We start from the raw sequence: 17,125 nt of genomic DNA, 5'->3' as shown, positions 1-17,125 counted from the left end.
ACCAGTAATAAAGACACACAGTTTGGATACTTAGTGGCATCAGCGTCTTCAAATGCACGGATGTACCTAATTAAGTTTTAGTAAACAATTTTGTTGAACTACACTGAGAAATAGGATCTATTTCCCCTTTTCTACATTGCATTGTGTCTTCAGGGCAAAGAGAAGTCTAAAGCAAAAAGAAACTGCATTTGTCATTTTACAGTCAGTACAAATAAGTTTGAATATACTTAGTAAGCAAATTTATGCTCTCCGTAATGACTTCTCTGCAGAGAACAGCACATTCATGCTTCTAAAGTTCAATGTATTTAAGGTAATAATTTCCTTCTGCCTCTGAAAAGTGTTATTGTTGGCACAGAAAACATACACATGCTTTCTTGCACAATTTGCTGAGTTGTAATATGCAGGGAAAAGTGTATTAAGGAGATGTGTTTCCAAGACTACAAAGTTGCAGACCCTGAAAATTTAAAAAGCAAGATAGTTCCCTTAACCCCTCTGAGTAGGAGTGAGTCTCTTTAACATTTTTTTTCAGCCAAGAAGAAATGTGAATATGTACCAGAACACCAAAGGTTCCACATATGAAAAGATATTTACATCCCCCTTTGGAAAAGGTGCAGTAGTGCAAGTCATACAAGAATACAACAGAACTGCACTGAAGTCACTTAAACCAAACCATAGATGAGCTTGGAGAGTAGAATTTCAAACCAAAACAAGTAAGAAAAGGTAAATCACTAAGCCAAATTGCCAGGCAAAATGCACAGACAAATTCAAAATGTGAGAAAGAGTCTCCTTACCCCGTATACCTTCTTGGCTCCTGCCTTTGCAGCAAACATGGAGAGGATTCCCGTGCCACTTCCAACATCGAGGACAATCTTATCTTTAAAAACATGTTTATTGTGATACATTGAGTTTCTATAGGTTAATGTGCGCACTTCATCTTTCAACATTTCCTGTAATGAAAATAAAAGGATTGCGTGACTATTTGAAATGCCTATATGCCTTCCACACTGCAGCTGAATGCATTCCCTTGCTGTCATTGTAGCATTATTGACACACAACATGAAGGGTTTCTCAAGTACTTTGGGGTGCACACATCAAAGCAACTGTAAAACTACTTTGAGCTGAATTATTAAGAAGCAGCATGATGTCCCTTGTATGATTTTATTCTGCTATTACTTTACTGTTACAACCAACAAGCAGAATGTAATCTAACCGCAGCACTGCTTTGGGAATAGACAGAAGCCATACAGAAATCCAAACATTCCTTTCCTCCTAAAACATGCACAACCCTGAGCCTCAGTGGAGGGACCTTCTGAGGTTCCTCTTTGAACAGAAAAGAAATGGTTCCAGAAGACATTATACAACAGCAGGCCTGACAGCCTTGCCCATGTGAGGCAGAAGCCCATAGCAGAGCTTAGAAATTCTGCATTTGTAAGGTCCTCCCTTGCTGCTCTTTCCACTCATTTACTTGATCAATTTCCAGAAGATATTAATGTATCACCTAGACTACTATCTCACTAGTTGGAGATGTCATTGTTAGGTGCTGATTTTTGATGCACTGATAGCAGCAGTACATGCATTTAGTTCCATCGATACCTTGCTTTTTCTTGTACATCTGTCAGTCAAACTATATCTAGAAAGAGGACCCAGCTCAAGACCCAGGTGCCATTTTTAAGAGAAGTGTAGACCATTCAACACAAACTTTAGTTTTCTGAAAATGCTTCTGTTATGTCTAGAAGGCTGAAGGTTTGCTTATACTCTTGCTTACTTTCATAGTTTAAGCAAGTAGACAAATGAGTTTTTCAATTTCAGGATGAAGAGGATCCATTCACTGCCCAGCAGTCTGAGGCAATCATGAGCTGGATTGCTACATGTATCAGCTGCTTACTTACTTACCTGTCTTGGCAGGACACTATGTGAGCTCAGTGACTGCAGATGAACAAAAGGCTACTTTTATCATAAAGCATGCTTTGGTATCAGGCAAAGAGCAGTCCATCACCACTGGAAAGGTGTGAGTACACCCTCATGGAAACTATTTCCACACATATTAAGAACAAGAAGGTGACTGGGAGTGTTCAGCATGGATTTGGAGATGACTGAGCACTTGGTATCTTTCTGTGGTGAAGTAATGGGCTTTGTGGATGAAGGAAGATGAATGAGGAAGAGAATGGTTTTTATCTCGATTTTTTGCAAAATTTTCAACATTTTTTCCCATAACATCCTCATTGAAAAATAAATGAGCTATGGACTGCATAAATGGTCAGTGCAGGGGGCTGAGAACTGACTGAACTGCTGCTCCAAAAATGTTGTAATGAGCAACACAAAGTCCATCTGGAGACCAGTCACTAGTGGTATCTCCCCAGGTGTCAATACTGATGCCTTTAAGCAGGTTTTTTCAGGTGGATTCCATCTCTTCCTCGCAGACCTCAAGCCTCAAAAAGGGTCCCATAGATATAAAAACCAAAAACTTGTCATTGACATCCGCTGCACAAGCAATTGTGGACCCATGGTAACATTTCTCCTCAAGTCCTTGTTTGTGCTGTTGAAATTGAGGCAAAAATCTACTTGGCACACTTTGCTGTTGATCATCATCCTGAGAGCTGCCCGGTGACACTTGATATGCTCCAGGTCTCACTGGTGCTCATGTAGAACAGCAGCAGGCTCTAAGGGCTGGTCTAAGGGATGGACAAATGCCAGCAGCCTCTCCACAATGTCCCAGATCCAAATGCCTTGGCAGAAGTTCTTGTCAGCAGAAGGGGCTGCTGTACCCTGCAGGTGAGAGCCTTTGCAGCTATCACTTGTCACTTGCTCCCAATGCCTCTGCCTGGCTCAGAGCCAGCTGGTTCTGGAGGTTTGTTGGACAGAACTTTCTGCCCCTCAGCTACAATGAAGACACTGACCCTATTCTGTAGCCAGGGGTCTGCAGGTGGATTGAGAGCCTCCCTCCTGTTCCCAGAAGGCACAAGTTTCCAGCCTTCACCATCAGAGGAGTCCCCACTTTCAAACCTGGTAAATACAGACTATGGCTGCCTCTCCTTTCACTACAGTTGGGCTTTTAGGGTCTTGTACCTTCATGCTCTCAGACAAGATCTAGTCAGCCTCTTCCTCATGCCCCTGATGCTTCAAAGTCTGCCAGCCTCCTCTAGCAGCTCCTTTACTTGTTGACAGAGATCTTTTACCAGTGCACACCTTCTGCAGGCAAGGAGGAAACTTCCCAGCCTCAGCAAGAAGCTCTCTGCACTCCCTGAGACCTACATGGCTGTATCCTTCCATCGGGAGCTCCATTTGATTTAAGGTCTCTGATGTGTCTTCAAAATTTCTCCTAGATCTCCTTCCCACTCAATTGTTTCTCTATAGTCTTCCATTCTTGAACTGAATTTCTGAATGCTACAAAGGCAAGATGTTACTGGCAGGTACAAATTTTTATGTTTACACCCCACAACCAATTACTAGAGTAATGGAAATAGATATTGTTATGCTGTTTGTGAGGAATGCACAAAGTCATTTCACATTTGCTTTTTTGCATCCTGCTCATAAAGATCTCATCCTCTTGGGTCACAAAAATATCAGCAGGGCAAGGTATCAGTGATTTATTTACAACTCGTCTACAGTGAGCATTTTGATAGTAAATTGTCCATCGAGTATTTAAAATTCTTTCTAGGAGTGTATTTAATGGAGGCAATTGGGCTCAATGTTCCCATCAATGCAACCTGTGCATTCAAGTTACATGCCAAGAGTCAGGAAACTGTTTGGCTTCTCATGACAGCAGTTTGGCTGTTCTGCTGATGTCTGTGCTCAAACACTCAAGAGAACAAAATCCCAACTTAGCAGTAAGGGAGTGCCCATGGCTGTGGCTGAGCTGGTTTGCAGCCCTCATAAATGCACTGCATTGATGCATTTGTGAAATTCACCTCTGCACAGACAGCTACAATAAGAATCTAAGTGGGACAGAGGTTTTGAGTGCAAGTCTCTAGAGAAGTGGGTGATATCTTTGGCACTTAACCAGACTCCACAATTGTCTGAGGAAAGGCAGAGGAATATAATAATGAGCAAGTGGGATACAGATAAGTAAGTAAAATATAAAAGAAATATTATAACAACAACAATAATAATAATAACAATAATAATAATTATTATTATTAATTGTTAGTTATTTAACAATTGCTGAAACAAAAATAAACATTACCTCATGAATTCCAAAGTGAGCATAGGAATCAAAGTAATAATCCCTGGATGTCATCTCTTCTGGATTGATGAGCTTTGCCATCTTGCCTCGGCCCGGGCAGCTGGGTTGCAATGGAACATGGATGACAGACTGAACTGGCTTTGGAACAACAGTAGGCTGAGGAGGCTGGGATGGAATGGTGCAAACCTAGGAGAACATGGAATTTTGTTAAATATTTTTAAATGAGGCATCATTAAAATAAAATATTTATCTCTATGTCTAGCTTAGTGATATTATTGTTAGTGATATTATTGTAACTGTTAGTGTAATATTGTTAGTGATATTATTGTAACTATCTAGTAGATAACAAGTCCAAAGACACTTGGTGTATCATAAGTGAAATTTAAGCTGCCTTCTGTTCCTGGATCTTTATTTTATGTCCTGTAAAATTTCCTTAATGGATTTTTCCTTAATGTTTCTCTGCAGATACCTAAATTAGTGCAGAGTAATTGTAAATTATGGGTGTTGTAGGTTACTGCAAACATTGACACAAAGCAGTAAAGTGCTACTTTTTCTCCATTACTGTCCTATTCTGTCAAAGTACCACAGCAATATGAGAGGCAGGTTGCAATAAATACATAGTTCCCCTGCAAAGAAGAGCTAATGAAAAAAGGATTCCAGACACAGTGTTGCCAACAAGGGCAGGATTCACACCTGATTCCTTATTATCAGGTAAGATACCTGTCTATATTGATGAGCTAGGTCTGAGAAGGCTCACAATATCTGAAAGTCCCTGACGCTATCAGAAAGTCTCTCAGCATGTCCCAGAAGCACTACAGGGAGATGTGTGGCATGTGTGGTCTCTTAATGCAGTTTCCTGTTGTTGGGAGTTGCGGGAGTTGCAGGAGTTATATGTTTCCAACACACCATGGCGCCCAGCACCTAATTTTTTATTGAGTACTGCATCTCCAACACCAGCATTCTGATAGCCACAGAATTCTCACACCCCCTTGGTTCACATTTGATACCTGTTGCACATAAGACAGAAGATAGAATGTTTTTCAAATATGAGGTAAGACAGACCCTGGTCTGGCCCATGTGTTTATCTACATTTTGAATCCTTAGTATGAAGCAAAAAGCTGAAAACTGAGAAAGACTGAGCAATATCCTACAGCTTCACCTGTGCACTAAGTCACCCGCAAATTATGGGCCAACAACTTCATATATTAAGGTCAATCCTACTTAAAATATATCATATCCTTTTGTAATTTTGGGTTTTTTTATGACTCAGTAGTTTCTCAGTGGGGACCAGAGTTGCCTGAGCCTCTCCTCACTACTTTCATGAAGTTCATGCTGTCTTCTATAGCTTGGTACTGTGAGGTGTCAATCCCCTGTACAGTCTCTGAATAGCATCAATTAGCCTAGTTCAGTTTGCTTCAATCAAAAAAAAAAAAAAAAAAAAAAAAGAGGAAGAAGAAAAAAGCCCCCACATTTTGTAGATTTCTAGGTGTCATCTTTTGATGGCTTCTTTGGTCCATCTGTTTAAAAAGTAAATACCATTGGTTTATGTTCCTGTAACATTTTTCATCCCCAAAGATACAGAAGTGCTTTATTTATAAGTCTTTTTTATTTCTTACATTTTTTACTTTATCACCTCACCCTGTTCACCTCACCTAGTTCACCTCCCACACAGAATACACTTGCTCCCAATTGGTGTTTGTATTTCTAGTTTCAAAAATGTCCATCTGCAGTCAAGTAATTTCTCTTATGACATTGCTTCATTGCCTGTTCATTGCAAGCACTAACACTGATAACTTAGTCTGTCAAAGTGTTGCTCTTAATATTCAACTCTTTCAAATATTATCTTCCTACTTTTAATTACATACTTGAGGTTATATCTCAACTGTTTTCTCCATTGGCACGCACCCTATGTAATTTTTTGCAGTTACCTTTCTTAGCAGTCCTTTCTGTATTTTTCTGCTGGATTGCAAAGTCTTAAACTGTAGGTGTATGAAATTCTGTTTCATTGTGATATGAAATCTGTAAAGTCCTACACTTTCCTCCTAAATCTTACCCTCTACATTATTTTACAAGCAAAATACATAAGTTTATATAATTTATAAAATAAAATAGTCACTAAATTCTGTTCCTGTCTTAGCTAAGAATGTCTCCAGACACACGGCAGTGCATCACAGGCAATTGCTCAAAAGATTTGTAATAGAGAGAAGTTGTATCAGTTTTTCTAGATGAAGGGGGCTTCTAGCATCTCTGTTGCTGTCAAACTGCAAATTTAAATGTGGTTTTCTGTACAGCAGAGAGCATTTGCTATGGGAAAAGAGGCTGGTCTTGTAGGCAAATCTCCTATCTGGATCTCAGGCAGTATCAATTCTGCTCCTGGCTGCATGGAAGGGTCTAGACTGGATTATGAGAACAAGGTTACTCTGACTAATGATACTGAAAGAAATTAAACCTAATGACTTAAGCTAAGAAAGTCTGAATGAATTTCTTTCCTGCAAAAAAATTCACATCACTGTTTTCTAGTCTGCAACTGAATTCTGCTATGGCCAAGGGGTGGCAAGATAACTTTTTATTAAACTACTGAGGCAGTATTGCACCTTTGACTCGCAGTACTTTTCAGCTTTATCCAAACTACTTGAAGACTTACTGCTCTCAACTGTGCATCTACATCTCTGCCAGGAAGAACATATCCCACCCAGCAGAAGAAGTGGAAGCCTATTAGTTCTGCTTCTCAGCTGCCTTAGTTTGTAGCCAAGCCGCCTGTGGAAAAAACATGTTGATGGTGGTTGTTTGACAACATTTGGCTCTGAATGCCAATAGGTCCACCCTGTGCTGTGGGTACCACAGCCTCATGCAGCACGGGCAGTAGAAAACTGCATAGAGGTGGTGATCTTCTCAGCCAGCAGCACTCAGTCACAGGGACTTTAAACCAGCTGCCTCATTTCTGTTTGAGGCATACTAACACAACGCTAACTTCCGGATTCAAATGGTGTAAATTTTGCAGGATCTGTAATACCTCTTGATGAAATTTCTGTATGTAGCACTGTAATTCTGTTATTCCAAAACAACGTCACAATTTTAAGAATAATTTTTGAATGGGGCTCGGGAAATCCTTCTTTCAAGAAGTTGACATGGACTCTATGAAAATTTTCACTTGAGAATGACTTATGCCCTATGACAAAAAAATATCTGGGGAAAACATAAACACAGTGGACAACTACAGAATAAAGAATTGCAATGAAAGCCATTATTCATATCAGAAATAATAAAGTCTTCTGGTGTAGAGATCTGAGATTGTAAACTAGAAACAACTATGCTTTTAGGGGTATGGTATAATTGCTGAAGGAGAAAACATGCTTTTAAAGCAACAGCTATCAAGGAAAGACAACTTCCTATATTCTTTCCAGAACTGAAAAGAACCCTTGATGTGATTTGCAAGCTTAGCATATATATGTATAGCCTACATGAGGAACAACTCATCTTTTGAATAACACCTGAAAAGGCAAAGCATCTGGGCTGGAGGCAAACCTCACATCAGTGTAAAGAATCTAAAAAACTCTGCAGAACCCATGTATGGATTCTGGCCAGCTGCACACAATTGCAGAACACTGGCTTGCTACTAATGCAGATGAAGTCTGAAGGAATGAAAGCAGCTGCTTCAGAATTTATTCTTCACTGTGCTAAACATGCAGTCCTCTATTTTTCCATCTCCCATGTGATACTGAAGGTGAAGGTGGGGGATCTGAAGGATCTGAGAAGCAGTCTATCACCACTTTGCAACTGAAGTCCTACCTTTGTGCACCATTTCAACATTTAAATCAAATTAAATTAGGGAAACACTTTCCTACTTTTAAAAATCAAATGAAATTTATTTCCTCTTTCTTTGTAGCCAGGGTTGGTACACTGCAGGTGAACAAATGTCCTAGAACAGGACTGGTTTCCTTAAAATCTTTGAATTCTTGCAAAAGACAAGATTCGTAAACCTCATTCTTTCTCAAAATCCCACAACTCACAAGCTCCTGATGTAGGCTTCTGAAACATATACAGGCACTTCAGCGACACCTCTGTGTGACTTTGAGACATACAGAGTTGCCCATGTGCGTCAATGGGTACTGTTGAACTTCTTCTTTGAAAACTGGACCTAATCCAACATGGACCAACAAGCCTGCCTGGGTGTACAACTCCTAAAATACAAAAGAGAACTGAGTATTCAAAAATCATGAGCTATTTTTGAAAATTTGAGCCTTTTAGATATATCCATCTGTCTACAGAGAGACAAGATGGTGAAATATGCACAATTCATTTTCCAGGAGGTTTGTGACAAAAGCTGTGGTGTGTAGAGTAAAAATAAACTTGAATTTCAATTCTCTTTTCTTGATATTACTATGGAGACATCAGGCTGGAGGTTAAAATTCCAATCCTTGCAAAACTGTTGTTCAAGCTGCAGTATTTTATTCTTGACAAATTCTTAGTTATTTATGGCATTTTTAAGGCATTGAAGTGGTTAACTGTACCTTCTGCTGGGAAGTGCTGAACTTTTCCTTAAGAAACTAATTAAAAATGGAATTGCAGTTTTAACTTACTCAATTTCAGCATCATCTTGCTTTTAAACAAGAGGTTTTATCATATCTAAATGTCGATTTTTACTTATTTTTTGAGCCAGATAGCTTTCTATGTCAGAACTACGAGAATAGAATGTGCCTAACACCATTTTAATAAGTCTGAATTTAATAATCAAGACTTCTGGAGTGCAAAAGATTATCAACTGGTATGCAATCACCATAGCAATTCCAACAATACAGCTTCTTCCTGCTGCAGATATAAAAGCACAGCCAAATATAAAAGGTATTTGCTATCCTCCTGCCAAAATTTAGGCTTCAACAAAAACTTCTTGGCCGTCATCATGCAAGTTAAAACCTCCTTTATCTTGTATTGTTTTGAAGTCTTTGTCCAAGGCTTATCTTAAGTGATCTTTGAATAGGGCAAAGAATCTAATCCATTATCAGAGAAGTTTTAACCTGATTTTCTGAGGAAATGAAGCTCTTACAGTATCTTGCCTATGCCTCCCGTTAATAGCTTCTGAGCTTGTCCAAGCCAGTCTGATTTGACAGAAGTGTGGAAATATCAAATACAATTATATTTTGGTGCATTTCTTAATTAGGTAGAAGGATAAGTGATTTGATGATCCACTGAAATTGAAGCAGCTAGATTTCAGTTGTCATGCTTTCTACCTGCTCTAGGTCTATTAAGCCACCTGGCTGGTGCTACATGTGCAATGTGAGGCCTCTGGACTGGACAAGCAGTAATGAAGGTGTACAAAGAAGACCAGGCATTGCTCAGAACTAAATTAAGAGCTGGGGGCATAAAGAGCACATACTTGCTGGAAACCAGGCTTTTTTAGCTCCTCTACACATGGGAAAACCTTTCCATGCTGAGGATGGGAAGTTCACAAGGAATGCAAAACGGCAGGAAATCAGGGAGTTCCAACATTCAACTGCAGACAGATGTAGCTGTTTGGGAACAAGGATATATATATATATATATATATATATATATATATAATATTATATATATATATATTTATTTATTTTTTTATATATATATCTGCCTGTATTAGGTACATGCTTTCAGGAACTAGGACCTCTGAAGACCAGTAAAGAACATTTACTTAGTGGAAGCTTTAAGTTGTCTAAAAACCAGTATGAAATTGCCAATTCTTTAGCAGCTATAAATCTACTTTCTGCTTGATGAAAGTCAGGCTCAGTCTGTTTTAAGTTGCATGTAAGTATGAGTTCAATGAAAATGCAAATCCATCTAAACTCTAAAACTGAATCTAGTCAGGCAGACTCTGTAAGAAAACTGGGAGAGAGAACTGATTCTTAAAATTGCTTGCTTTAAGGCTTCCCCTTGTTCAGCCACTTCAAAGTGAGGCGCTGCTCTGAACTTTCTATATGGATTGTTTGGAATGCCAGATCAATCTGACACAGACAAACCTGTCCATTTGTTATCAGCAGGAAATTCACTGTCCCTTATACAGACAAGCATAGCTTAGAGTGTATTACAACTGTGACATAATACCCTTAAGCAATTGGATAGGAAAAATATTGTGAAAACACTGGTGCTTTAGAATAAAGCCTCTGTCCAGAACAACTGAGACTGATCAGTTGTACAAGGAACTAGATTATACCTTAGATGTCCAAATCCTCAAAAATTCAAAGGAAAAGATGCAAGCTGGTCATCAATATGATAAAGGTGTGGTCAGCATACTTAGGCTGCAGCAGAAATAACACCAAGTAGCAAAATGGAATGTAAAGATCACAATGTTTGCAAAATTGTTACTTATTGTGCAGAAGCTAAAAAGAAATGTAGATTTGTAAATGCAAAATAGGTGCCATGATACCTTCATGGATCTGATCCAGAGTGTTTCACACTACCAAGATTTTTCATAGGGACTGTCTGTTAGGTAGTGCCAGAATTTTCTCAGTGACAGGTCACAAAATAAGCAATCCAATTTCCAGTTTCCAATATTCCTGGGTATGCAGGAATAATTCTTCTCCCTAATAAAGTTTAAGCACTGAAATGAATGGTCTGTGGGGTCTCCAACTGTGTAGACTGCAGAACTCAGCTGGAGAATATCCCTTACCAGCCTTTAAAGCTATCTTTTATCTGAGCAGGATGTTGAACTAGATGGCCTCCAGAGGCCCTTTCCACACATATTATTCTATGATATTAAGACATAGTTATATTTGCACTGTGCAGGAGATACAGGTGGCAAGGTTTATAAACATGAGCCTAGTGCAAATGATGAGGTAGGTTATAAATTTTGGTTGATAGTTTTGTACACACAATAAGAACAGAACCTGCTTTCATGAGATTAAAGAATGCATACTATAAGAAGATGAGGATGTCACTCAGAAATGAAAACGTTCTAAAGCTACATGTAACAGAACAGAACTGAGATTACAGGAAATGAGTTGATAAAATTTAAGGACAGGAATGATATTAAGTATTTGTAATATTTATAAATGTGTGAGCAGTTCATTCTGTGTGCATGTAATGAAAATGCTCTTCATCCAATCTGCTCTCATGACTGCTTAGTGCACGGTGCCAGCAACAATTTACAGATGTTGACATTTAATTGAACATGCGTTACTTTTCATAAAGATGGAGATTTTGCAGTGCATTTAGAGTAGAATGTCCCATGCAGGGCATGAAAAGTCTAGTTCAGCACAGAACAAAAGGAAAATATGAGAGAAATATATTAGTATTAGCTGAAATTTATTCTTTGCAAAGCACCTTGTAGAATGATAGCAAAGCATAATTTTTAAAGTGTTGAGAGGCACCTTTCTTTAGGACAAGGTCGCATTTTGATTATCTTTGGCATTTGGTAGATCTAATGCATATTATTATTTTAGATTTACTATCACAGTAACACCTTGGTTTGCAAGATCACTGCTACAATGAACAGCTGGAGAAATGCCTTGTGTTTTCACCTGTACTCTGTGGTGTTGAGCAGATGGTCTGTCAGTAGACTCTGTTGTCCATCTGTTTGTTTGGAGCCCCTTGAGCCTCATTAGGAGTGAGGTAAGTTGCACAGTGAGGAGGTTCTCAAGCGCTGGCTGAAGTCTCAAACCCGCTTCTCTCACAGCCAGGGATTCACAGCTTCAGCTCAGCGGGGGATTGTGTTTTAGAAGCCTGGTCCTCTGATGGATAATATCAAAAGCAAACTACAGTTGGCAGATGGCTAAATTAATTCTTCTTTTAATAGGGTAGAGACTAATCTAACTGCTATCAATAATCTGGAAACGGATCTCCATGTATAAGCGTGCTGTTGCCTCCACACTCGCAGCATATGGATTTGTTGCAGTTTAATGGTCTCTGCCATGTAAGTCAAGAATCTGAAAGCTGAAGATTTAAATAAAGGTGAACTATGGATAAATAAAGAAAGTTGTGATGATCTGTGGCTAGATGTCCTGCGGTTCTCTTTCCATTTTTAACCGTAATCAGGAATAGAAGAGGTGGATCTATTCAAATATACAGGTTATTTTGACACAAGATTGATACCTATAAGTAGATCTGGCAAGCCAAGAAATACAGGCTAGACCACCAGGGTTAGGTGTTTCTGAGAGACAATCCAGACTTCTCAGCTTTTTCCTGACTCAGTACCATATATCAGGGCTCCTAGGAAAAGCATGCTTTCTAACAGAGCTCTTCTGAATATAGTGCCTTGCTAAGATGTATGAGATTTTTGGCTGGCTTATGCCACAGCAGCCTTTCTCCTGCTCCAGCATCCAGTCTGAAAAGTGTACTCTGGTGTGTGGACCACAGAGCAGCACACCAGCAGCTTCACAAAGCCCATGTCTCTTGCCGGTTGAAGCTTCTGGTCTTACACAGATTCACAGCTATGTCTGACATGGTAACACTGCAAGTCCCTGCTTTCTGTGGAGCATCCTGACCCTTTTCAAAGATTCGTGAAAGGCAAATAAAACCAAAAGATTAAAAAAAAAAATCCTTCCTACCTTCTTGTAATTTTAAGTCTCCCCTTTTGTGACTAAAGAAGATAAGAATTTAATTTAATTTAATTCTTTATTCAGTTGGTAGAAGTTAAATTGGTAGTGAAAAACAGGAAGGTGCCCTAATGTGTGGTCCCAAGCCTATCAATGTTGACTGTGAAATTCCAATATCATCGCAGGAATTTTAAATTTAGAACTGAGGTTAACTGTGAGAGTTACGATTGTTATTGACAACCATATGTTACATCATTGGTATCACTTCTATCAAAATTTGAAGAGCACCTAACACCTAAAACAGCCAGTAAAGGCCAGGGAGCACTTAAATTGACTGATCACTATGGAACACTTTTCATCTTTCATTCAATTATCCAGAAAAAAACAAGCAGTAGGTATAAACTATGTTGTATGTTTTCCTGGAACAGATTTTCCTTCTGAGATGTCTGGTTTTGGGAGTTTCAACAGATCTCCTGCCTTTAAAGTGCTACATCGAAAACTGTCTAGAACAAAAGAAATCAAGATGCACAGGTATAAGAAGAGGAAGCAGCCTGTTGTCCTGACAGAGCTATTAGAGGCTTATTTTTTGCAGTTGTTCAGAGGGAAGGTTTGAGGTAAGACTACTGCCTGTCTATTGTTGAAACTGGAAAGAGGAAAGGCTGATAACAGTATTTTCCATTTGAAGTAGGCTACAGCCTCTGGGAAATAAAGAGCTTTTCCAAGTTTAATGTAATTTTATTTCTGATTTGCCTTTTAGGGAGTTACACAAGGGAAAGAAATATCTCTGCATTAATAAAATGCATCAGGTCTTCCAGATGATTTTAAAATATCGCTCCCAAACGGGAGGAATCTAAAAATAAACCATATCACTTTCATTCCTGGGCATTCATTGCAGAGGCACCTCTATATTTGGTAGTGATAATTGTTAATGTTATATGCTTACTAATTGCACTGATACTGATATTTAATGTCCCACCTGACCTGACTGGGCAAGCAGTTCTATGCCATCAACAAGTAGCACACAGCTATGGGGTGCTGTTCAGGGACTGAACTCCCCCTAACCATTTCCAAGACCCTTTCAGGTTTGGCATGGCAGAGAGAGAAGGCTGCAAAAGTGTCGTATTGCTCAAACAGCACTGGCTTAAAACTGCAGTTGTGAAGTCTTTCCCTTCCCCTTGCATTCTGCAATACAAGTAGTCAAACTGCCTCATTTTTTCAGACAGGATGGAAACACACTCAGTTTTATGTGTGGCTGAGAGGAGTCACCAAGACCTGTAAAGCCAGCACTGTTTCTAGGGTGGCTGAGTACAGTGAGGGAGTAGCTAGAACAAGGGTAAGTGGCTCTTCTTGTGTGCACATGAACAAAGTTCAGGGCTGCTGGTGAGTCATGTTCCCTGCTGCTTGGGTAGATTTGGTGCTATGCAATCACACAGAATGAAGAAATCATTCCATGCTTTCTTTTCCTGGGAGTAGCTCAAAGCCTATATTGTTATTTAGCAAGTCACGACTCAGCTCCTTTTTCCTCCTGTAATGTGGGGCTCAGTTTTCTAGGGCTGCCTTTGCACCAACTTGGACTAGCTGGAAGAAGGATCTAGGTTTCTCCTTTCTCTGTCCTTCTGCATGCAACAGAGAGGACTCATCAGCATTGCCTGAATACTTCTTTTTTACAGTATAACTCACAGTGTAAATTGATTAGGAGGCTGCCCTTGCATTTCTTTGTGGAGTCCAACATTCAGTATGCAAGGCTCTAGAGAAGTTTCCATAACGTGTGCTGGGTCACCCAGTTAAGCTGATGTAATTCCACATGAATTCTGAATTACAGACAATTTATCATCATGGCTGTGAAACCATGAATGGTGCATATGGATCTACAGTCAGAGCATTAGGGGCCTGTTAACAGATGGTAATTAGATCTATTTTAAGGATGGCTAGGCAAGTCAGCTCTTTTTGTGACAAGAAAAAAATAAATAAGGACAAGGTCATCTTCTGAGGCATGAAACCTTAGCAGTTGTTTTCACTTTGTGATCAGCTATAACCCAGGGAAGACATGCTCCTGTTATCTGGAAGCAGTACACAGAAATGTAAATGTGACTGAAGGTTTTTATTGATTTTCAAGTGAAGAGAGATATTCATGTGCCAGATTACTTTAAAACGCCTCGCATCACAAGGCGCAGCTTGTTGTAGAAATAGCAACAGAAGTTATAGAAGCCTGCACTGAAAATATCAAAGTTGAATGCAGTGAAGAGGAAGAGTTTGTTGCAGATCATTGCATAAAGAGTTATGAAGATACAAAGCCAGAGAAGTGTGAACTTTCCATTGTGATTTTCTTATTGGTTTTTACTATCATTCCTGCTGCATAAGTGCCTGCCTTGCTGAACAGGCAAGGCAATGGAAATGAATGGAGAGGAAACAAAAAGGACTTGGTACTTTCAAGCTGCTTTACATCACCCCAGCAAGTGCATGAAAATCTGTTGAGGAGAGGTCAGAGGGAGTTAGAGCCTCCATTATCGATGCTCGCAGCACCTTTCTTGTAGGGAAAGTAGCTGTATCACTGACCGGCCTCTTCCCCTCCCCGGCATAATTTCGACTGACTCTCTAGTGACAAAGAACAAGAACCAGAAAGTGCTAATCAACTATAAAACCAGTTATTTTTAGGCCTTTTCTCAGTATCAGGCAGTAAGCTGAACTTCACTTGAAAAAGTAGAGCTCCACTATTTTTAGAGGCTAATTATTAACAAAAATAACCAGAGTATTCTATCTGTACAAATTATTTTCTTAAATTAGCAGAAAATTTAATGGAAGCCCTCCTCTGCTTAGCAAATTTCTAAGGCACTGATCTCTGAAAGTCACTTTGCAGCTGATATACCAGTCTTTCTTCCCCTCTCACTGAGTTTCAGCTGTTTCACAACAGCTCTATAGGAAGTTCTTCAGGAAGATGTTATATTCTGTAGGCTTTGCCGAGCCTTAGTATGGAGGAGAAAAAATATCCAGTTGACCACTTACTCCGTGTCCTAGCCATGGTTCTGATCTACACTCAGCATAGTTTGAGAAGCTCTAGAGCAGGTCTCTGCCTAAGAAGCATCCAGGTTTATTATTTCTTACCCTCTGCAGGATAAGTGCAGAGACAGAAAGATGAACAAGACTGAGAAATGGCAGTTCCTGAGCTGAAGTGCCAGAGAAAATCAGCAGAGTGACTTACAGTTCTGTGCTGCTGCAGAGCTACCAGCAAACAAGCACCAACATTGAATAGAAGTCCCACATTTGTCACTTCCATTTGTCAACTGGCAAAAAATAACATTTCCCTGCACAGAGCAATGACATCCTGCCACTTCCTTTGGAGCTGTAGCTCACTGGATCTTAATATGTTATAGCACAGACTTTCTCTTCATCACCTGGCAGTTTTTTGTCCTCTGTGTTGGTCTTAAGTCCACCTCCCTGTGTGACCTTGAAGGAATCAACAATTTCTCACTGTGGTTTACTGGAACTTTTCATCTTTTTGTGACAGATGAAACCCCTAGAAGTGGAATGTGGCTCTCTGAATCAACACTTATGATGGCTCACTGAAGATGGGCAAGGATGAAGTGCCTGTGAAACTCAGAGAATAATGCAGCTGCCCACAGCTGTTGCAAAGAAGTTGATTTTAGGTGAATCAACAGATAGTTTAAGTGTTTCTCCCTGAGTTCATTAAAAACATGATCACCTCCCTGAGTTAGCCAGACTTGTAAAGGGGACTGTGCTGACATGACCCAACTTTAAGTATAAAAGTTGAAAAACTAACAGACTAATTTCAGTGAGAGCAACGGGGTTGGGCTGCCTTCAACTCACATTGTCCTCCCCAGTAACTGAGGACACCCAGTGTCACAACCATGGAAAAATTACAAAAACACATTTGTATTATGATTTAACTACAGTTGCAGGTCTTATATTTTTTTAAGTTAAACTTTGGTTTATATTCCCTTTTCAGCATATTTTGTACCCCCCTGCTAAATCAGAAATCTCATGTAATGTCAACTGTTTTCAAAAGAGACATTAAAAAGACATTTGATATTTAACGTTGTATCTTTCATGCAGGAATTTCTAGAAGAAACTGATCAAAAGCATATTGCACTCTGATGCCTCTTAGCAATTACTATTTTTGTTTGCAGTCATTAGAATACAACTCCTGTGATGACATTCAAAGGTCTGTTTTTGTTTTTTTTTTTTTTTAAATCAGATGTAAAGGGTCCAGCTGTAGTTAAATCACTGGGTAGAAAACTGGCAGAAAGCCATCTTAGCTTCTGCTCAGGATCCCCAGCTGCTAAAACTCAGTCAGTAGCATTTTGGCCTCACAAACATGGTTAAGTCTACAAAAGGAAGAAAATTCTGACTCTTGGGCACTTGAAGTTGGAGAAGACAGTTCCCCTAAAGATTTACAATGAAGAGTGCATCTTCTCTTCTC

The 17,125-nt window shown here is 39.4% G+C and overlaps 1 protein-coding gene across 2 annotated transcripts in view; it reads right to left on the bottom strand.

Annotated features, from left to right (window-relative positions):
* Positions 1-17,125, bottom strand: part of PRMT8 (protein arginine methyltransferase 8) — a 106,956-nt gene that overhangs the window by 21,653 nt on the left and 68,178 nt on the right. For both annotated transcript variants that reach the window (XM_038132655.1, XM_038132661.1), the window contains exons 4-5: positions 4,184-4,369; positions 792-947 (exon numbers count right to left, since the gene is read on the bottom strand). In XM_038132655.1, coding sequence (XP_037988583.1) covers positions 792-947; positions 4,184-4,369 — 342 coding nt within the window. The remainder of the gene's footprint in view (positions 1-791; positions 948-4,183; positions 4,370-17,125) is intronic.

Source organism: Motacilla alba, chromosome 1 (assembly GCF_015832195.1).
Source record: "Motacilla alba alba isolate MOTALB_02 chromosome 1, Motacilla_alba_V1.0_pri, whole genome shotgun sequence".
NCBI classification, from domain to species: domain Eukaryota; kingdom Metazoa; phylum Chordata; class Aves; order Passeriformes; family Motacillidae; genus Motacilla; species Motacilla alba.
This window is presented reverse-complemented; position numbering and strand designations above follow the sequence as displayed.